This window comes from Corylus avellana, chromosome ca4 (assembly GCF_901000735.1).
Source record: "Corylus avellana chromosome ca4, CavTom2PMs-1.0".
Lineage (NCBI taxonomy): Eukaryota > Viridiplantae > Streptophyta > Magnoliopsida > Fagales > Betulaceae > Corylus > Corylus avellana.
In genome coordinates this window covers 30,117,027-30,138,431 of record NC_081544.1, presented here as the reverse complement: position 1 = coordinate 30,138,431, position 21,405 = coordinate 30,117,027, and the positions used below count along the sequence as shown (strand labels likewise).

General features: G+C 37.3%; 3 protein-coding genes across 10 annotated transcripts in view; 2 read left to right on the top strand and 1 right to left on the bottom strand.

The window, feature by feature from the left end:
- Positions 1-777: 777 nt before the first annotated feature.
- On the bottom strand, positions 778-4,497 carry LOC132178627 (chaperone protein dnaJ C76, chloroplastic-like). The gene is made up of 4 exons (XM_059591094.1): positions 4,071-4,497; positions 2,738-2,994; positions 1,664-1,847; positions 778-1,523 (listed from the first exon to the last, which is right to left on the bottom strand). Exons 1-4 carry the CDS (start codon positions 4,419-4,421, stop codon positions 876-878), a joined length of 1,440 nt encoding a protein of 479 aa, XP_059447077.1. The 5' UTR covers positions 4,422-4,497; the 3' UTR covers positions 778-875.
- A 236-nt stretch (positions 4,498-4,733) lies between these two features.
- Positions 4,734-6,127, top strand: LOC132178798 (ATP-dependent Clp protease proteolytic subunit 2, mitochondrial). The gene is made up of 2 exons (XM_059591352.1): positions 4,734-5,103; positions 5,467-6,127. The coding sequence occupies exons 1-2, from the start codon at positions 4,791-4,793 to the stop codon at positions 5,883-5,885; spliced, it is 732 nt and encodes a 243-aa protein (XP_059447335.1). The 5' UTR covers positions 4,734-4,790; the 3' UTR covers positions 5,886-6,127.
- A 3,543-nt stretch (positions 6,128-9,670) lies between these two features.
- Positions 9,671-21,405, top strand: part of LOC132178879 (ENHANCER OF AG-4 protein 2) — a 28,979-nt gene continuing 17,244 nt past the window's right edge. For 5 of the 8 annotated variants that reach the window (XR_009439863.1, XR_009439862.1, XR_009439864.1 and 2 more), the window contains exons 1-8: positions 9,673-10,226; positions 10,732-10,808; positions 13,880-15,937; positions 16,025-16,547; positions 19,421-19,529; positions 19,661-19,773; positions 19,851-20,038; positions 20,655-21,330. Coding sequence is in view for 3 of the 8 variants with exons in the window: in XM_059591453.1 (XP_059447436.1) it covers positions 10,113-10,226; positions 10,732-10,808; positions 13,880-15,937; positions 16,025-16,547; positions 19,421-19,529; positions 19,661-19,773; positions 19,851-20,038; positions 20,655-21,330 (3,858 nt within the window). In the remaining 5 variants the exon portion in view is untranslated. Of the gene's footprint in view, positions 10,227-10,731; positions 10,809-13,879; positions 15,938-16,024; positions 16,548-19,420; positions 19,530-19,660; positions 19,774-19,850; positions 20,039-20,654; positions 21,331-21,405 lie in introns of all 8 variants that reach the window. The other 3 variants (XM_059591455.1, XR_009439861.1, XM_059591456.1) reach the window with 3 other exon arrangements.

Here is a 21,405-nt window from a genome sequence, read left to right as displayed (position 1 = left end):
GGTTTTGGGCCTCCTTGGTTGTGCGCTTGAGAGGCTTAAAAATTTGTTTAACACTCAAAAAGTTTGTTTGAAAAAAAAAAAAAAAAAAACTTGTTTGGTAAAAAAATTTGAAAGTGCTTTTAAGGGTCAAAAAAATAGCCAAAACGAACTTTTATTAAAAGCTTAAAAGTTAAAAATGAAGATATTGCAAAAAAAGACGCTTTTTATAGCATGTCTGAGATTGCGTTTGAGAAATAGAGCTTTTAAATAAAATAAAAAAACGTTTTTTTAGCAAAAGCTTCATTTATAAGCTTTTGTCAAAAGTACATTTTGACTATTTTTAAGTGTAAAAAAATTAAGTAAGTGCTTTTAAAATTTTTTACTAAACATGTCAGCTTTTAGTTTAGCATTAAAAATACTTTTTATCTTTTATAACGCAATCTCAAACATGCTTTTAAACTACTATTGTTTTAAAGTTATGCCAGTCATTGTTGCAATATTATGGTCACATCCTTCCTCCCTTGGTCACTATCATTTTTCTCCATTTTATGTAGTTATTTATATTAATGTTGCAACTTTCTCATGTCGCTAACACTACAATTACAATTTGTACTTATTATCGTTGTTATTGATAAAGTTATCATTATTACTACTAATAAATTTGTTATTGTCCTTATTGGGAAAGCCACCATCATTTTTAACATTGTAGACTAACATCGTCATCACATCAACATTGTCACATTGACATGAAAATCCATGGCTTGTTGAATATATACAGGGCATGCGTGCAAGAACATCTCCAAATGAATTTTCGGTAATTTATACTATATATCATAATTGAATATCGTACTTATATATATATATACAAATTAACAAATGCATGCATTTCACAATGGCTATTGTTGTCTACTTTGAATGGCTTCCACGATTACTTGTGTTATTGCCACCCCAATGATAAACCACGTAATCCCTGCTAATATTACCGGTAACCAAGAGCTGTTAACAATCTCCAACGCCAAAGAACCGCCTATATGTTCTTTTACTCCACCAGTAGCCCCTTCTGATCCAATCTGTACCCGAATTATAACCGAAGCAATCACTGCTGCCATGGCTGGAACTTCCCATATCATGGGTCTCTTCTTCTTCTTATCCACTCTATAGTTATCTCTATCCTCTGTATCTTTGCCTTCTTTGGTAGGTGAAGGCTTTGTGTTATAAGCTGCAGAGTTATTGGAGTTGTCTTGGGTTGAAGCTGGGAGAGCAAGGACTGATGGAATCCAATACTCCTCGTCGTATAGATGATGATTTGATGGGATTTTGCGAGAGGGTGATGTGCTCTGCCTTGCCTGCTTTCTTGCAGCTACAGCTTCTCGAAGCTTGTCGAGGTTTGGCTCTGCAGATTTACGTGAAACGTGTATCAGGCTTGTTTGAGAATCTGGTGTGGGGCCATTGGCATTGTTAGGTGATTGCCAGTATAACCAATTTGAAATAGATCTAATTGCTTGAATTGCTGCCATTGTTGCTTCTCTTTGGAGGTCTGTTTCCTGAAATTAATACAAGTGTTTTTCCATTAGTTTTCAGTAGTCAAACAAATACAAATTCTACTTGAATTCCATGCATGCTTTATATGGATGAGTCGCTAGCCATGATAGATTAACATTAATTGTATGGGAACTATACTGACCTTGGAATTTTGTGTAGAAGTCTTTTCCATTGCATCCTGGAATCTGCTCTGGAATTTGTTAACTTCTACGAAGATGTTTGAGGCACATGCTCCCGCTGCATTACTCGTGCCCACTCTTACATTGCCACGTGGCTGCTTTGACATTAAGAATTCTAGAGCTGCTAGCTTCGACCTCTCCACCATCCTGTTATTAATTTAGCCATTAAGAATGATATTAAGCCGTACGTACAAAAATGGGGGATTCGAATTTTCAGTAATTTGTTGTCTAGATTATTAGTAATTTTGGCAAAAAATGTGAAAGAGCTCTTATGAGATTCACTTGTTCGAACAAGGGGCGGACTGCCTGAAACTTGATTGGATAAGTGAGCTTCACAGAGACTCTCTCACTTCATTTTTTCAAAGTATTTTATGACAGTATGTAAATGTAATATTGAGAGATCATTTCCAAATAGTTGTACCATAGTGTAGCCACATGCATGTTAGATGTGTCAATTGATCAAGTTATAACTACTAAAGTCGTTAGCTTACTGAGCATTTCGATATTAAATGGAAATTTTTGCACTCCTTTTTCTCATTAGTAATTAACTTATGCAATGAATTGATTTTATGATTTTATCTACTTCTTCTTAGGTTCTAAAACAATTCTTTTCAAACTTTTGTTAAATTCATTACTCGAACAGCATGAGAAGGGCTTAAATAAATACATGCATTTGCTATGATTACTCAATGTATTTAGGCCCACAATGGAAAGAAACAAATCAAGGAAATATATCATCTCAATCATCACTCCATGTAGCCCTAATTCTGAAGGTTTATCCGAGGTAAACAATGTTCATATATATTCCATATATTTCTTATTTGAGAGTTTATATGCTGGTGAATTTATCAATTAAGCTGGTGAGTTTCTACTTAGTTGGTGAGTTTGAGAGTTTCTCGAGTGTTCTAATAAAATCTTGGCTTTATTCTGCGTGTTCCTTTTTTATTTATTTATTTGGACAATCAACATTATTATTTTTGCATTTGAAGTATACAATATGGGCAGAGTAGGTTGACAAGCTAGAGTAAGATACTCACGAGATGCAATCAACTGGACATGTTTCTATGGCCTCTAGGATCTTGTGCTCAGGATCAGCCCACTGTGCAACAACCCTAGCTCTTCCATAAGCCGATTCAATAGCAAAGGTCTTTTCAGCAAATAAGGCACATTTTAAGCAGCCGACACACTTGACTTCATCAACAAATACTGCTCTTTCCTCGGTTTCCGGTCCAAACCATGCTGAGTATAGAGGTTTCCCTGTATAACCTCTTAGTTCTGCAACTTTGGCTTGCTCCTGCACCACCCCTTTCTATGTCAAAAGGAATTCTTAAAGAATTACTTGAAAATTCATACTTCTATAGATTATATTATCAGACAGATCTGTTGGATTTCAAAGACATCCTTAAACCAATGCCAAACCATTGAAGAAAGAGAAATGTTAGCTAGCTACATGCATTTCTAAGTTCACATTCACTGGCATGACACTAAAAATTACCAAATCTAACGGTGGTTTCATTGTCACGATTGTCACGTCAAAAAATGCACACTTTAGAGTATATGTAACATTTCTCTTACAGAAAATAGTGAAAGAGACATACTTGCAGCCATTGAAGATGAAGAGCGCAGTAGTTGTTCGTCTTCCACATCCCAAACTTTGTCTCAGGTTTCTTACACAGTGATTGAATGTGCAGTGCTAGAGTTTGGGGTGGGGACCTCAACCACATATTTATAAAGTTCATCTTGGCCCATCATAATAAAATGGAATTAAATGGGCCCTTATAGTGCTCTCAACACATAACATTTAACTCGCACCACTTTAATGCGTGTAACAGGACACACAAAAAAAAAAAAAAAGAAAAAAAAAAGGGTGATATGACATAGTAAAGATTCTGATACCATGACCTTTAAATCGTTTAGTTGTTCTAAAAACTTAAACCTATAAAAAAAACCTAAATTTAATAACTTAATAATTACTTTAATAATATTAACATAAGAAAAATCCGAAGGCGTGACGACCAACCAACACTTGGTCAAAAGCAGATCAATTATTTTTATAGTGGCTTGTTAGATAATGGTTAATGATTGAAATCACCATTTTCTTTCAATTTCAGCTGTTATTTGGATAAAATATAATTTATCATAATGTCAAAACAAGTGATTCTCAATTTAAACAATCTTAAATATTTAAAAATTCATATAATATTATAACTCATTCCTTTAATGATGTTTAATTAATTAGGTCCACATATTTTAAGATCTCGTGATTATGGATGTGTTATTATTATTAAAAAAAGAAGCATTATCTATTTTATTGGTTTGGAAAAAAAAGAAAAAAAAGAAAAAGTAATTAGCTTCGTTTACCACACAAACCTTATCATACGCTGAGCGTGAATTTGGATCAGAGAGGATAGAGTAAACTTCATTGAGTATGATAGCCATGTCGTGGCCTGCCGGACCGGCGATGTCCGGGTGGCACCGCTTCTGCAGCGTCCGATACGCCGTTTTTATCTGCGAGTGCTGAGAAGAGCTGTCTATGCCTAGAAGATCGTAGAGATCAAAGTCGGTGATCGAAGACGAAGATGAAGCTTTGCATGCTATAGAATTGCCGTACGACTTTCTAGCCGTTGCATTGAACGGAGTGGTGAATTTTTTTGGGCTTAACTTGTTTGTTGTGATTGAAGCAGTGGGGCTTGTGTATAGAGGAAGACATGCAGTAGCCATTTTCTTCCTCCTCAAAGGACGAGAGAGAGCTTTTGTGATTTTAGAACATGGGGAGATATCAAATATCTGAGTACAACAGATATTTGTTTTCCCCATTTCATAGGATATTTTAGCATGCAATTGACATTTTTGACCTATTCGTATAAAAGATCCAGAGCAAGATTCCTGTACGCTAGTTGTTGAATTTTTCGGGTCAAATAGTTTGATGGACCTAACCAGATCCTTTTCGATAAGCCCAACCAGATCCTTTTCGGGTCAAATAGTTTCCTGGACCGAAATAAGTAAAATGAACCCTATTTCCCTCTTCATGTCACCGCTTTCTCAAAGATCCACTACCAATCTCTACTGAGCCAGTCCCGCCCCATTGCGATGAGGAGCCTAACTTCAAGCGCCAGACTCCTCGCAACCGCGGTATCCTCCAGGGGATCCACATGGACGTGGTCTCACCAGCCGGTGCGCAGGTACGGCCTCATCCCCATGGTCATTGAGCACTCGTCCCGAGGCGAGCGCGCCTACGACATCTTCTCCCGCCTCCTCAAGGAACGAATCGTCTGCATCAACGGGCCCATCTCCGATGATACCGCCCACGTCGTCGTCGCCCAGCTCCTCTTCCTCGAGTCCGAGAACCCCTCCAAGCCCATCCACATGTACCTCAACTCCCCCGGCGGTGCCGTCACCGCAGGTCACCCATTTCTTTGCTTTCTACTCTCTTTTATTTCGCACTGGCTCAAAATTCGGACTTTATTATTTAGTGGGTCGCCTTGTTGAGTAGGTATACTTTCCCTGATTTCCATAGATTTAACAATCCAAATAAATTGCTCAAATTGTTACGATATTAATGACAGTTTAGTTGAAATGTTGAACTTCATCGCCATGAGTTGTTTCGCTGGTCGCTAATTGTTCTTGGACCTAATGCCATCTCCTTTTGATAAACTGTCGCTGGTTGTCTTGTTTGAGTAAAAAAAAGACATATGAGAATGAGATGATGGGTCTTAATCAAGTTTTTTATTACTTGTCTTTTGATTTCTTGGATTGGGTTATACAGGTCTTGCAATTTATGATACTATGCAGTATATCCGGTCTCCAATCAATACGATTTGTTTGGGCCAAGCTGCGTCAATGGCGTCTCTTCTTCTAGCTGCAGGGGCCAAGGGCGAGAGGCGGGCACTCCCAAATGCGACAGTTATGATTCATCAGCCTTCGGGAGGGTATAGTGGGCAGGCGAAGGATATAACCATCCACACGAAGCAGATTGTTCGGGTTTGGGATTCGCTGAATGCCCTGTATTGTAAACACACAGGGCAGTCGCTAGAGGTAATTCAGACAAACATGGATAGGGATTACTTTATGACGTCACATGAGGCCAAGGAGTTTGGGATTATCGATGAGGTTATTGATCAGAGACCAATGACTCTGGTCACTGATGCTGTTGGTAATGAAGGAAAGGACAAAGGCTCAAGTTAGGATTAGAGGGTAAGAACTTTGCGAGAAACATCTTTGTTTTGAAATTTCTTGTTAACTTTCCTAGAATTATGTGATAGTCAGTCTTATCATATCATTTCTGGACTCCGGCATGATTTTTGTCTTGTTTATGAAGATTGTTAGGATTGACGGTGTAAATTAGGACTGTTATTTGCTTCATTTCAATTTAAAGAGATAATGTCTTTTTGATTAAATTACACTAGAAATTTGAAGGTTTTCATTAATTTGGGAGTTGTTGGGTTGGAGTTTGTTGGTTTATTTTCTATTGACATACATGTGAAAGCGGTTGGGACTTGTGAGATCGCATATGTGTACAATTATGAAGGTTTAAATCTAGCATTTATTTGAACTTGGTAGTCTCTGCAATTTTTTGAAATAATCTGTTTCTTTAGAAATTTCTCTTTTAAAAGCCCATGAGTGGCGTGTTTGTTTGGTAGATGTCTATTGGTTTTCAAATGGAAATAGGGGCCGGCTACTTGTGAGCTATATTTTGTAGTTAATCTTGCAATCTTATGATGATTCTTGCAATTTAGCTTATGTTCTTTTCCTACTTGGGTAAATATGATCATGAGCACACAGGAGATGATGTTTTTGCAAGTTCCCCCCCACCCCAAGCTTTTCTAATTTTTTTTTTTTTTCATTTCTTGTGTAATGATTTTTAGTTGTTTACTTGAAGAAAGGGTCAAGCATATGGCTTGGTACAACATAATTTGATTTGGAATGATTATTCTTGAGCTTGTAAATTAGCCTAAATGCAGACCTTAATTTGGGAATTTGGTATGTGCTTTGGTTGCTTGTACATGTTACATTTTGACTTGCATGTGAGTATATTGACTGTTCATATCCACTATTGGTAGCTGCCATATGCTGGCAATCATTTTATACCCATATATAGTGATTGCATGTTTGATTAGCATCAAAACTGTGGATGGATTGATATGTGTTTCAACTTGTGAATTGTCATTAACCTTCTATTTTTATAACTGTACTTTAATAGGAATAATATGCACGAGCTAATTCTGTCTTAGTATTTTAGGTTTGGGCACCATATATAAGGAAGTTGCCAAAAATGTTTCATGTTCTTCTGGCATAAGTATTAGGTGTTGAGTCAACATGGTAGGGCTTATATTAGGGCATTTGCAGACCCCAATGATCATCTTAAAGTGGCATCATTAAAGATACTCGTATTTGATGAGTTTTAGGCAGTTCTCTTATCAGTTTGGTCTGAGTCCATATTAGGGATTATGGTAGCCAATGTACGATCTTTCCTCTCGTTCTTTTTATATCTTTTCCTCATTATAAGTACTACTGTTTTTGCTTGTATTGCTTCTTATTTTGGGTACTTTCTTTTTGAGTCCATCAGTATCTGGTCATTTGTAAAGTTGGTTGTATGGAATAATTTGTGGACGAGAAGAATGAGGTTGTACATAATAATTATACTATTACATTTACTTATGGGTTGATGATGAGGATATGGAAGAACCATGAGGCAATAGGTTCCATCACTGGGTCTATGGAGATTTGTGTTGGGCTGCCAAGTGCAAGCAGACAGGTTAGACAGGTTTGAGTGTCGAGAGTGGTCACCTCATGCAAAAGTGTTGAAGGATAGACTGTATCCAAGTCATTCCTCCTAGAACACCACTTATGTGGAACCAACACTGGGCAGGGAGTGACCCTTTTCTTTTGAGATGATGGATGCTTAATGTTGGGAGATATTGGATAAGAAGTTGGTGTTTAGAGTTTATTTAGGGTGTGTTTTTAGGATAAGTCATCCAAACATGTCTTCCCTTGGCGTTGAGGCCCCCCTCCCCCTTTTTTTTTTGTTTTTTAATCAAAAGGAAGATCCATGTGGGGCATGCTTGTGGTGGTATGTATATGAATGTAGAGAGAGAGAGAGAGAGAGAGAGAGAGAGAGAAAGATTCAGAGAAGTTAATTTTTTAATTAGTATGCGAATGTATATGGTGAGACGACGTTACGCTCAGCTTTTTATTCTCACTTATTTTCACCTATCAAAACATCTCCGGTTTTTCTTTTTTGTCAATGCCATGATTGTGCTTGCCTTCATAGTACTTTTTGTAGACATAAGTGAGCAAGGGTGGAAGGATTGCTTTAGGGTGCTTCTAACGTAGTTACTAAAATTAGAGTTGTTTTTCTTTTGCTCCTCCTTTCTGGGTGTAATAATTTAGACCCCACTGAGGAATTGTTGCTTTTAGACATAGTTATACGGTAATCATACTGCAAATATGTTTCGTTATCGTTGGTTTCATATTTTATATTGCTTATAGCAACAATTGCCTTTTGGTAGTCTTGTATAAATTAGAGCTGTATTTACCTTTCTCTTGTAACTAAAATATATTATAGGCACACTTATCAAAATATATATATAGACACAGTTTCATGTTCAGTACACATCTCTACTTGAGACTTGACTTTTCACATCTCTACTAGCTCTTGCTGGTTGCGGTTTTACTCCATAAATGAGAAGAGATTTGACATCTCTGCTTATCAATGAACACTTATCAATGAACTACACTAGTTTTGACAATTTATGGAAAATACTTGTGAGAAATTTTATTTATGTGCGCAACCTGTAATACATTCAAAAAAATAAATTATAAAAATGATAGATAAAAGAACAAAGCTTGAAATAAAAATTCAAGAATAATGCTACATATACAACTCTTATACAACTTTTGATATTTGTTAGGATGTAAGCATTTAACACCTCCAAACACATGATGAAATGTGTCGAAAGTTATAAAGAAGTTTATAACAAAAAAATAAAATAAAATAAAGAGTAATAATCAAATGACAAACAATAAGAAGATTTTGAATATCATAATCGTCATTGATCTCGAAGTATTTGGCCTAACCAACATATATTAGAGCATTCCTAGTGAGCTCGGCAAAATCACATTTTTAGCCAAATTTTTCGTAGCTCCCTCAAAATACCTCACATATCAAATTTATTTATTTATTATTTTTTAAAAATTCATACTTTAAAAATTTTAAAATATTAATAAGTCCTCGTGATTTGTAAAATTGATATTTATTTTAAAATAATTGTCATATATTTAAGCAGTGTTACGCAACCCAACACACCAACTTGGATTGCCAATCTTAGTTTAAGGAAGACCCTTACTAAGGAAGAATTTCTCAAAAAGAGATTTATACATCACCAACATTTCTCTCATATCACCCTAAAGCTTATGTAATGTCACTAATGTGGTTCTTTATAACATTTGGTGTATGAATATTGATTTTTGGGTTGGGAGGACCCTATCACATTGGTTTTGAAGGAATAAGGGGAAGATGGAAAATGATGAATATAATTATTCTTTCTCAATGCCTTTCATTTGTTGGCATCCGTTTGGGTGTCTAGTCAATTGCTTGCTTGTGGGGTCTCGGGAAGGGTTGAAGGATCTTTGAAAGGTTCGTGGCCCTTTTGGTGGCTATTGGCTTTACTTTGGTCCATTTGTCATTGTATTTCTCGCACTTCAATTTTTTGTTTTGGGTTTGCTTATTGAAAAGCCTACCTATTTTTGGTTGTTTTGAATCCCTACACCTTCCCATAATTTGTTTAGAATTTTTTTTTTAAAAAAAAAACCCCAAAAAAAACTGGTTTTAAATCAAATGGGCCTAATGGCCCTAACCCATTCTAATATAACGAAAGATGTAAATCATGCTTAACATAGACGCCGACACAAACACCCCTTTCGCTCCAACTTCAGAGACCCTCGCATCAAAGTCTCAAATAGGGAAATACCAAAATACCTTAGAGGAAATCTCAAATATTACTGCTGCGTCCCCATACCTCCCAACCTCAACCCCAACCCAACCCCAACCCCAAACCCAAGGCAAACCCACAACCCTCTCGCACAAAAATCCACTCCTGTCTCTTGTCTCTTTCTCTCTCCAACCGCCTCAATTTCTCTCTCTCTCTATACGATTCCACATTCGCTGTATATCTCTCTATTTTTCTCTCCGACTCGTAACAATTCTGCAATTCCTCCGATGCCCTAGCCCCTCCGGCGCCGGTGACACACCTCCGGCGGGCCTCCGGCGAGGACGGCTTCAAAGTCTTTGGGCTTAGGATTTATCTAGGTGTTTTTTTTGTTGGTGTGGAAAAAATCCCGCAATTCGATTCGATCGTGAGGAGGGCCGGAGGCGCTCTTGAATTTAGGGCTTTTGCGGCTCCCGCGAGCGCCATGGCTCCGCCGCGTAGACGCGTAGCGAACAGCAAGGCTAAGGACAAGAGCCAGTTGAGTCTTGGTGATCTTGTGCTCGCCAAGGTCAAGGGCTTCCCTGCTTGGCCTGCCAAGGTCTGCGTTTTCTTTCTGCCTTGCTTTCTTTATATCTGAATTCCGATTTTTTGTGTTCTTAATGCTGGTTAGGGTTTTTTTATTGTTCAAATATACAATGAACGAAATAATAGACGGTGTTTTTTGCTCTTATTTATCACATTATTAGATGAATTATTATCACGTTCTTCACTGATATGGCCTAATTTTTGACCAAATATTTAAGTTATGCATTTGATTGTAGCCAATTTGTGGGAACCGGGGTTCTGTATCCATGATAATTGTGCCTTTTTATTTGATAAAAGAGGAAAAAAAAAAACCCTAAATATTATTGCTGTTTGCCACTTTGTTGTAATAGATAAATTGATGTATGTTATGTTTATATATACATATAAAATTTGTATGTATATACATATGCATATATGTATCTAAAGGTGCTTATATTGATTTTATAGTTGGTGTATATTCTTTAGTGATGCAGTGCTTTGGTCGGTATTTGAGGTAGATTTTATCGACTGTTTTACAGATCAGCAGACCTGAAGACTGGAAGCAGTCACCTGATCCTAAAAAGTACTTCGTTGAGTTCTTTGGAACACAAGAAATGTAAGTCGGTTAAATATTGTTGAATGTCCTGAGTGGCGATCTAATTACTTGAACTTTAAAGTGCTTGGTATGTAGGTTTTCAAAAGTCAACTGGACAAATTTTCGTGAAAATACTATCAAAGGCATTGACTGCACTTAGTTTGGCAGTTGGTACACAGACCCTGATGTACTGTCTGGCTTGCTGATTGTAGAACTGTGGCTTTAGCATGCATATATATCTGGATCCTTTAACTTGTGCCTGATATTTGTTAGATTTAGGTTTTGTGAGGTAGCCCATGATATGGTAGGTTTCAACGGAGAAAGAAAAAATGATTGGAAATTAATTGGGAAATGTTACATTGGTTTATATGTAGGCCATATATACATTGGGATTTTGCTGCACCTCCTATCTAGCATTCACATCTCCCATATATATTGTATGGCTTTGGTTTGTTTGATTTTAATACTAGGAGAAAAGATACTTTTAGATGAAAACAGGATCGTGAAGCTGGTACGATACATAATATGGAGTTTGCTGCTCTCTGAAATAACTTGGTTGCTTAAGAACTTCTGAAAATGTATTATCCTCTCAGGGTGTGGGGTATTGGATTATAAACTTACTGTATTGAATTTTGGGATAGTTTTATGATATCATTATAAAATTTCTTGGAACTTGTAGTCCTTGTTCAGTTCATCTCTAGAATCATGGATAATTAACATCAATCTATTGTCAATTCTGTGAAAGATAGGACCAGTAAACAGAAATTCACTGTGGTTTCATCTTTGTGAAATCTTCAATAGTGGTACCGAGGGTGTCTTTAGAGCATACCCAAGCTGTATAGCTATCCTTCTTCTGACGCACCAATACAATTTCAATCTGAAGGTTAGACAATTAACATTATCTCCTTTGTTATTGAACTATAAGATCATGTAAAGCTAAATACTAAATTAATTCTAATTATATAGTCATGTTAGCCTTAGGATTTTAGAAACTATGTAGTTGATGATAGCGAACAGTTTAACTGGAGAGTTTGTATTGAAGTGTGGATATTTATGCCTGGTGCATGTTAATTGTCTTGACATCTTTGTTTTTCACATTGGGCTGTGCTATGACAAAGTTATGGCCTCAGGTCTAGGTTCAAATTGTGCGTTCATTGACATGGGGTACAAAATCCATTTGTTTGAGTGTCTTGGAACTTTGTGCATTCTTGTCTAAAGGGGACTTTGACGGAAAAATGCATACTTTAATATTCATAGAGAAAAAAAAATGTAAACTTTAATGGAAATCCATGAGTCTGGAATCCTGACACTTTGACAGTGTATGCCAAGAAATGGGCGATGCTGAAAATGAAATAATAAGAAATTTGCTATAGTAGTGTCGAAATTTGTATACTTCGTGTGTAATTAGGGGCGCTTCTCGCTTTTCTCTTTCTTTAATAAAACTTCTTATTACTTATCAAAAAAAAAAAAAAAAAAAAAAGTGTCGAAATTTGTTGCTTCAGCTTGTGGTGGTACCGTGGTGGGGTTGCTGGGGGAGGGGAAGAGTGAGGGGGGAGGGAGAGTAGGCAGTGTAGTTCAGATGTGGCTAGGTTTTGTTCAAACTATTTAACCCTAAGGGGTTGACTCAAGTGATAAGAGCTTTGGTCTGTGTGGTAGTTCATGAGTTATAAGGTTCAAATCCTCTTGAGTGCAAATAATTCCTTGGGGCCAGCCCGCTGGCGAAGCCGGAGTATTACCCGATCTGTGTGGAGCCCGCTTTACACGGGTCCGTGTTGTATAAAATGTATTGCTGACAACTTGTACTACTACAAGGGGTCTATTCCACATCGGCATTAAATGTTAACTAGAAAATGCTTATTTAAAGTATCCATATGTTGTCATCCAGGTAAAAGTCCATTTCCAGAATCCTTGCAACTAATAAAAGGAGTAGATAAAAAAGCAACAAAGAGAGCATAAAAAAATAGTAAAATGAAGAATAAAAATAATTAAAGGTTTAAAATTCTAATTTAGGATAGACTTTGCCGTCTGTGGATTTTTTATGGATGTTACTTTCGATTTCTTTTCGTACTAATGTTCCCATTTGGGGCAAAAAGAAAACCTTTGTTTCCCTTGAAATGAGTATGAGTTTGAGGCTCTAAATTATTGGTTATTAATTAATTCACTTGATGGACTTCCTAAACAGCATTTTCTTTTATTTTATTGTTCATTTTTGGGTGTGATGAGGTTGGAACAACACTCTTGGACATGTTAATTTTGTTAGATCATTTTCCTAGAGAGAACATGTTTGATAAGATTTGGTTTAAATCTCATTTGTAGGTCAAATGGGAAGGTACCTAATGGTTAGTCGAAGTTACTTGGGATCAAAATCTGTGCTTAGGTGTAGGATGCGTGTGTGTGTGTTTTTTTTAAAATCCGTCCTGATTCATTTCAACTTCAATGTTTTTTATTCTTGTTTTACTTATCAAAAAAAAGTCAATGATAGTAATATTTTTTTGACGAACTTATCAATTTTTTATTTTTATTTTATTTTATTTTTATTTTATTTTTTATGAATATCAATAATATTCATAGTTAACAGGTACTCTACATGGAAGACCTTGTTGGATTTGAACATTTTGCTTTTAATTGTATTTATCTAGACTACTAGTATCAAGAAACAAGTGAATTTCATGATTTTATGCCAATAAAAGAGTTATGGGACATATTTTACTTGCAGTTTCTCAGAAAAGATATAAGAACAGGTGGCTTAATGTACAATTGGTTTGAAACATTCCCTGCTCTATGCCATTTTAGGGAATTTGTCTATAATATGCAAGAGTTGTCTTTTTCTTTATTCACATGAATTTGTTGTGTTTGAAATGTAAATGTTCTAGATGAATTACTAGGTTATGTTCAATTCATCAGAAATCGTTGTTATAGTTTTGTTGGTTGTGTGGAACTGGATGAAATTCTCTGTTATCTATCTTATGGGCTCGTTCTCCGATCCATTTCTGTTTGTATGTGTGTTTCTTATTGTATCAATGGTTAATTTGACTACTACTGGTATTTTCGCTTCTTACTTTTCCCTTCGGTTAAATTTTCCCCATTCACAGAGGTTTTGTTGCCCCTGCGGATATTCAGTCATTTACTAATGAGGTCAAGAGTAAATTGTCTGCTCGGTGTCAGGGCAAAACAGTTAAATGCTTTGCTCAAGCTGTGAAGGAAATCTGCGTGGCATTTGATGAGTTACAAAAGAAGAAATTAAGTGGTTTTGGAGATGATCTTGATAGATCAGATGTTGGGTGTGAGGCTCCCTCTGTTGATGGGGTAGAGGATGATGGAGTAGAGGTTGACTTAAAGGTTGATACTGGTAACTCGACTTACAATGGAGAAATAATGAATGAAGCTATAAGTGATTCTGGCTCGAAGTTGGAGCGCTGCTCAAAGAGACGAGGTGGAACTGAAAGTCAAGATGTAAAGCCTCCTGTCTCCTCTCGTGCAAATGATAGTTTATCTCTAATTCTGCCTCCTGAGAAAAATAATAGAATATTTGACGGTGCAAAACCAAAGGAAGAGGTATTAATGACATCCAGTCCCGATAATTCTTCTTATCTAAGAGAAGTAACTGCTGGTAAAAGTGTAGAAGATGTTTGCACTAAGACTCATGGTGAGGAAAAGAAGTTGTTAGCAAATGGTCACAAGTCGAAGAAGATAGGTGCTCTGTCAAAGAAGAAATCTGAGGGTGCATTAGAAGTGCACAAAATGAGTATCTCTGCTGTAGCATCGTTGAAGGATGAAATTGATGGTCGTTCTATTGATCCCCCTGAAGCTACTGAGCGATTGAAAGATGGGAGGGCATGCAAAATTGACTCTGGCAGCAGCACGCGTGAATTTTCTTCTAACCCGCTTAAAGCAGAATCTGGTACCAATTCTGGAAGAAAATCAAAAGATTTGCTAAACACTAAAAAACGTGTCAAGGTTGCTGATAATATGCAGGACTCTGGTGTTGATCCTGATGAGCTGGCCAAGGGAAAACCTTCTGGAAAGGAAAAGAGGGCCCAACATGGACATGGAAAGCCTGGAGCAAATGATCTTTTACATCCAGCGAAAAAATCAAACCGTGTAGATATGGGGGACGATGCCACTCATGGATCTCATGCTAGAAGAATAAAGAGTGTGTCTCCTAGACCTAATGTTGTGGACAAAAAGGCATTGAAAAAGCCTGAGTTTAAAGGGTCAACATCATGCGTGAAAGCAGAAAGTAATCTTGCTTCAAGAGCCCAAGCTGGTATTGTTGGATCCAATGTTTCTGGTGATGAGGCTGTACTACCTGTAACAAAGCGCAGACGCCGAGCAATGGAGGCTATGTCGGACTCTGATACTCTAACTACCGATGATAAAACAGAAAGAAAACCTCTTTTAGTGAAGAATGATGTGTCATGTTCTAATAATTTTGGGGTTTCAGGAAGTCAACTGCACAAAAAACGGAGAGCTGTTTGCCTTTCTGATGACGAAGATGAACCCAAAACTCCAGTTCATGGTGGATCTGCCAGAAATGTTAGTGCATCTGCATTTGTTTCAGATGCTACCAAGAGCAGTGATGCACATAATGATAGTTGTAAGAATGCTCAGCAGGTTGGAGTTTCTATTGGATTTGAGGATGTCCATTTAAAAGAATCTTCCTCTGAATTACGCAATGATTCTGTGTCACCGAGCGAATGGCAAACTGATGAGAAGAGGCCTGAAAAGGCAATAGCTGCTCATCTTTCCCATTGTCCAGGGAAAGTATACTCTGAGCAGTTGTCAGCCAAGGAGCAATTCTTGTCCAAGGAGCAGTTGTCATCCAAGGAGGCAAAATCAGTGTTGATTTCCCCTAGAAAGTCTCCTCAGTCAGGTCCCACTGAACCAGTGGCAGAACAGCATAAGGTGGCCAAACCTCTGGTTAACGTTTGTGGTACTGGTCCTCAGAAGAAGGTTGAGGTTGGGTCTGCGAAGGCTTCGGTTGTTGTTTCTAATAGCATTAACTCTTCTCAGAATCAAGCAACTATTAAAAGAAACAGGCCTTCTTCAGGTGAAGGATCCAAATCCACTCCTAAATCAATCTCAAGGATTGGTGAATCTACTGTTTTGATTGAGAGTTCAGTCGAGTATAATTCGTTGCCCAGTGAAAGGTGTGCACACTTTTGACTTTTTATGTATTTTGTTTGTTTGTTTTTTTCATCTTCCTGATTCATCTTTTTTTTTTTGCCTAATTACAGAGTTGAAGCTGGTAGGGAAGAGAAAAGTAGTCTTTTGATTGACTCTAAGACGCCAGAATCTGTTATGTCCATGAAGCATCTTATTGCCGCAGCACAGGCAAAAAGGAGACAGGCTCACTCTCAAAATTTCTCTCTTGGACTTTTTAATTCCTCTTTTGTATCTGCCTCTGAAGTCCATGGAAGGAGCCCCAGTCCACCTGCAGTGCAGTCTCTTTTGACAGGTGCTAGCAATGTGATGCTGGCAGATATGCAAGAATTTAATCATCACATAATTTTGGCTTCTCCATCAAATCATGGTCACCAATCTGCGTCGAGAAGTCAACTTGATATTGAAGAAGTTGAGGAGAGAAGAGTTAGTTCAGGGCATAGGACTGCTGGAGGCTCTCTGAGTGGTGGTACTGAAGCAGCTGTGGCTCGTGATGCTTTTGAAGGAATGATAGAGACTTTGTCAAGGACTAAAGAAAGTATTGGACGTGCAACTCGTCTTGCTATTGACTGTGCAAAGTATGGCATTGCCAATGAGGTTGGTTATTTAGTACGCTTACCTTATGTTTTTTGAACTGGCTCACACAAAAAGGTGTCTAATGATCTTGATTATTGATAAGTAACAAATTTCTTGAACTTGCACCTTCATTGCACTTCTTTTTTTTTGGGCAACGTCATGATTTTCACATATTTTCTTGATGGGATATGTGGTCCAAGCAGCTATTGTTAATGTTTTATTGCTAAGGTGTTTTTTTTTTTGTTCCAATGCTGTAAAGTTTTGATTGAATTTTAAGATTAAATTTTCAGAATTCATATATTTTTAATGTTCGCTTACTAAATATTTAGTCCACAATTGTTGTGCCTCGGATATATGGTTAGAGTAATATGAAATCAAATTCTGACTTACTTTCTTCAAACAAGATACTGCATTATGCACCTCAATTGGGCGCTGAATTCTTTTAATTTTTATCTACTATTAAGTTGGTCTGACTTTTGATGCATATATGGGGAAAGAGTTTTTTTTTTTTTTTTTTTTAAATTGGTAATGTTGATTCTGGGGCTCATTAGTGATGTTAGATTGTGTTGCTTGTCATTTGAAGGTCATCGCATTGGTGTTTAAGCTAGTTTTCTAATTTATAAGCAGGATCGATTTGGAATTTTGTAAATGTTTCTTAGAGTTTAATTCCGACTTTTCCCTCTTAGTCGCTCTCTTGTACCTATGTACTAGGGTTGCGCCCCTCTACGCTTTGATAATGCATCTTTACTTATAAAAAAAAAAAAAAGAGTTTAATTCCGACTTTTGTCAACATTTGCCCCCCTTTTTTTTGGGTATTTTGCTTGGCAAATAAGTTCTCTAGAGTCTTCATATTTGCTTTACTATACCAGAATGAAACTAGAGTTTAACATGAATTTTGGTTATATTGGCATTTCCCTTGGCCTCTGGACTTCTCTATTGATCCTTTCTCTTTCTTGGGTTATTTTCATTCTTTCTTTCTCCTCTAAATTCCAGCCAACTGTATTGTCAGTTTTAATGAATTTACTGAATAAATCATTGAAACTTGATTCCACCTTTCTTTCATGACTTTCTAAGCACAATCTTGTTTAAGCTGTCCTCTGTCATTTCTTTCTGAGGAAATCTTTTCCTCCATCCCTTGCAAGGTTATCTTTTTTTTTTTTTTGGATGAATGCTTGCTGTGGGGGAACCCTCATGTATGGTTATCTTTAATCTTCTGGAATCACTATTTTCTTGATTGTCCTTGTATGTTGAGATTTGTGGAGCTGTGCTTCTCTTGTTACGGGATTCATGGCTAGAAAGGAATTGTGATGATACATGAGTATAAATTGCTCTACTTATACAAAAGAGAGTACAAATAATCAATTTTGGTATGACTCATGGGAATACGGGAATCTTTGTGACATCCTTTAATTGACAGTGACATGAGTTCTCAGAGAAGTCTTTTTACAGATTGTTATGCCTCCTCATTATTGTTACAAGCTTCATCAAGTGTTACTTGGTGAAATTTGGGGCTTTGGCTATGGTCATTTTGAGCTCCACGTTTTGGACTGTGTATCCTGTCTTTGGCAAAAGTTGGTGGGAACTAACTGCTAGGGTATCTAATCAGGAGGAGATAGCTTATAGCTTATGGTGGTTATAGCTTATAGCCTCCTTAGATTTATGTCTTTCAGATTCTTGTTTGGTTCTTGTTTTATTTAAAGGAGGAGATAGCAATTTCATGTTGAAATGGTATATGCTCCACTACGTGGCATTTCTCTTTCATTATGAAAGATGGCTCATGGGAGCAAAATTTCTATTGGGTTAGAATTACTGGTTAGCTGGAGAGGTCAGGTTGGAAGCTGTAATATTTTAGATGTTTGGAGGATGACTCCTCTATGCTTAATGTGATGCATTTGGAGAGAATGAAATGTAAGAAGCTTTGAAGATTGCGAGATTTTGGTGGTAGAATGAAAATCCGTGATGTTCAAATCCCTTTATGCATGACAGAGTATACTAGTCCTCTCTCTTCTAGTAATAATGAATTTTTGTACTTCTGTTTTTCTTTTTCTTCGTTATAGGGGGTCTCTCCTGTATACTTCCTATGTACATGCTTTCTAATGGGATTGAATTACTTGTAAAAAATATTCATGTCATTTTGGAACCTTATAAGAGAGATTGGAACAGAGTCTCAATTGGTTTTTGCTCTTTCTCTTTTAGCTGCTGAGCTGATGTGCGTCATCCTGTAATATATCTCATCTGTGTTTTTATAGAGTCTAATATGCCTGTTCAACTTGATGAGGCACCCAGTGTTTCAGATATTTTAAGGTTTTCCCAGTCTCTTGACGATTGGACTTTGGCTCAAGCAGTAAGTAATTGAATGGGGTTGGTAGAGGTCTTGCATTTCTATCTTATAAAGCCCGAAAAAGAAAAGGAAAGAAAAGCAAAGAAACATGCTCCTTCTTTTGGTTTTTGCAAGCTATACTTACTTCCAATTGAGCATGTAAAAGCTGCCTATTTTATTGCTGCTATAGTTACACAAGTGAAGATGATTGCTTTCAGGTAGTGCATAAACTTAGGTTAGTTTGATCTATTACTTACCACTAAGAGGTATAGTCTGCTCTGCTTGATCTCCTTGTACCATTTAATAAGTTCATGGATATATTGTATGTTGATAATATTTATAGAAATATTGGGGGATTGATAATAGGGTGCCATTTAGATGTTTTGTGATTTCTGTAAATCTACTTTTTAAACAATATTGTTATTAGGTATCAATCTAACATCATTAAGATGATGTTGTATCCAATGGTTAATGATTGTGGTTCACATTCTGTGCTATATGGGTGTGGAAACTGAGCCTATATTACCATGCCTTTGGATAATCTTTAAAAATTGATTTTAACGATTATATGCAGGTTGTGGAACTTCTTATACGAAAGTTGGAAACTGAGCCTAGTTTTCATCGTAAAGTTGACCTCTTCTTTCTTGTTGATTCCATTACCCAATGCTCGCATAGTCAGAAAGGTACATAATACTTAGAAAGGACTTCTCTTTTCAATGATGAATGCTGTCTCTCTCCGTCTCTCTCAATATGAAGTGCTTGAATTATTGGTTTCAAAATGAGATCTTTTAATTGGATTAATAAATAATATCAGGCATTGCTGGAGCTTCGTACATTCCCACAGTTCAAGCAGCATTGCCACGTCTTCTTGGTTCTGCTGCTCCACCTGGAGCTGTTGCTCGTGAAAATCGTCGTCAGTGTCTAAAGGTAAATTTACCTTTATCTAAATGTAGCAGAGCCTTCATGTTGTGTTAGAGTTTATTGAAGCACCACTTCTCTACCAGGTTTTGCGGTTGTGGCTTGAGAGGAAAATCTTACCTGAATCTGTTCTTCGGCCTTTCATGGATGACATTGGGGTTTCAAACGATGATACAGTTACTGGTCTTTCGCTTAGACGTCCATCACGAGCAGAGCGAGCTGTAGATGATCCGTTGAGAGAAATGGAAGGCATGCTTGTTGATGAATATGGCAGGTCTGCAATATCTTTCTTGCTGACATTTTCTAAGTTGACTCTTCTGCTTATTTCTTGGGTATGATTGGACCTTGTTCAACAAGATTTAGTTAGTTGTTACTCCTAGGCCATGTAGTATTGCCTTGGACATGGAGAGCAGTTCTGGTACTATATTACATGCGAACTTAGCGAATAAAGAAAATGACAATGTGCTGTGTTTGGATGAAATATTTAATGGTGTAATTTTGATATATATGACAAAACAATAATTTATAATTATCTATATAAATATAGTGGTCCTGAATGTCAGATTTAATTACTTGGAACCCCCCACCCCCCATCATAAGTAAAGATACAGATAAATACATTGATGATCTATCAAGCTTCGTTCTAGTACTTTTAGTCATTGTTTGTAGGACTTGCATTAAATGACAGTTGAGCCATTTGAGCAAATTTTTTAATTTGTCTTTATACTAGCCATTCACTTACTTTTTGAAGACATTTTCAGTTTTTAACCTTGTTCCAAGTAAATTGGTTATAGTTTTACGTAGAAGAGATTAGTTAATCACCCTCTTGTGCTTATGCTTTAATTCTATTGACTATCTTATATTTTTTGTTCTCTTGGTTCTTGTATCAGTAATGCTACATTTCAGCTGCCTGGTTTTTTATCTTCTCATGTATTTGAAGATGAGGAGGAAGATTTTCCAAGCAGTTCATTTAAGGAAGCTGGTGATGCACCAGCAGGGGATATAACCCTTGCATTGGGGGAGTCAGAAACAAGTACTGTTCCTCCAAATGACAGGCGTCACTGCATCTTGGAGGATGTGGATGGGGAGCTCGAAATGGAAGATGTTTCTGGACACATGAGGGATGAAAGACCATTGTGTATAAATGGTTCTTTTGAAATGGATGCACATCGGAGTTCAGATAGGACCTTGGAATCTGCTCCCAACGATTCCCCTGAGCTGCCCCCACTACCAGAGGGTTCTCCACCATTACCTCTTGATTCCCCCCCTCCTCCACCGCCTTTGCCTCCTTCACCTCCACCACCTCCACCACCACCCCCATTATCTCCATCACCACCACCGCCTCCACCACCTCCCCCGTCACAGCCACCACCTCCCCCATCACAGCTAGCTCCTCCTCCTTTACCACCCTCTGGCCCTCCGCCATCGATGGTCCCCCAAGCCTCTTTACCAACTCAGCCTTCATTGATCTCCCAGCCATTTTTACCACATCAATCATCAGTACAGTCTTCGCCACAGTTGGCATATCAACCACCTGTACCTCATGAATATTGCAGCGCAGCTAGTGTAAGACTTAAGTGTTGTTTTCTGTACTTTTTCTTGGTTATATTGGTTTATCTATTGTCATAAATTCCTTTTCTG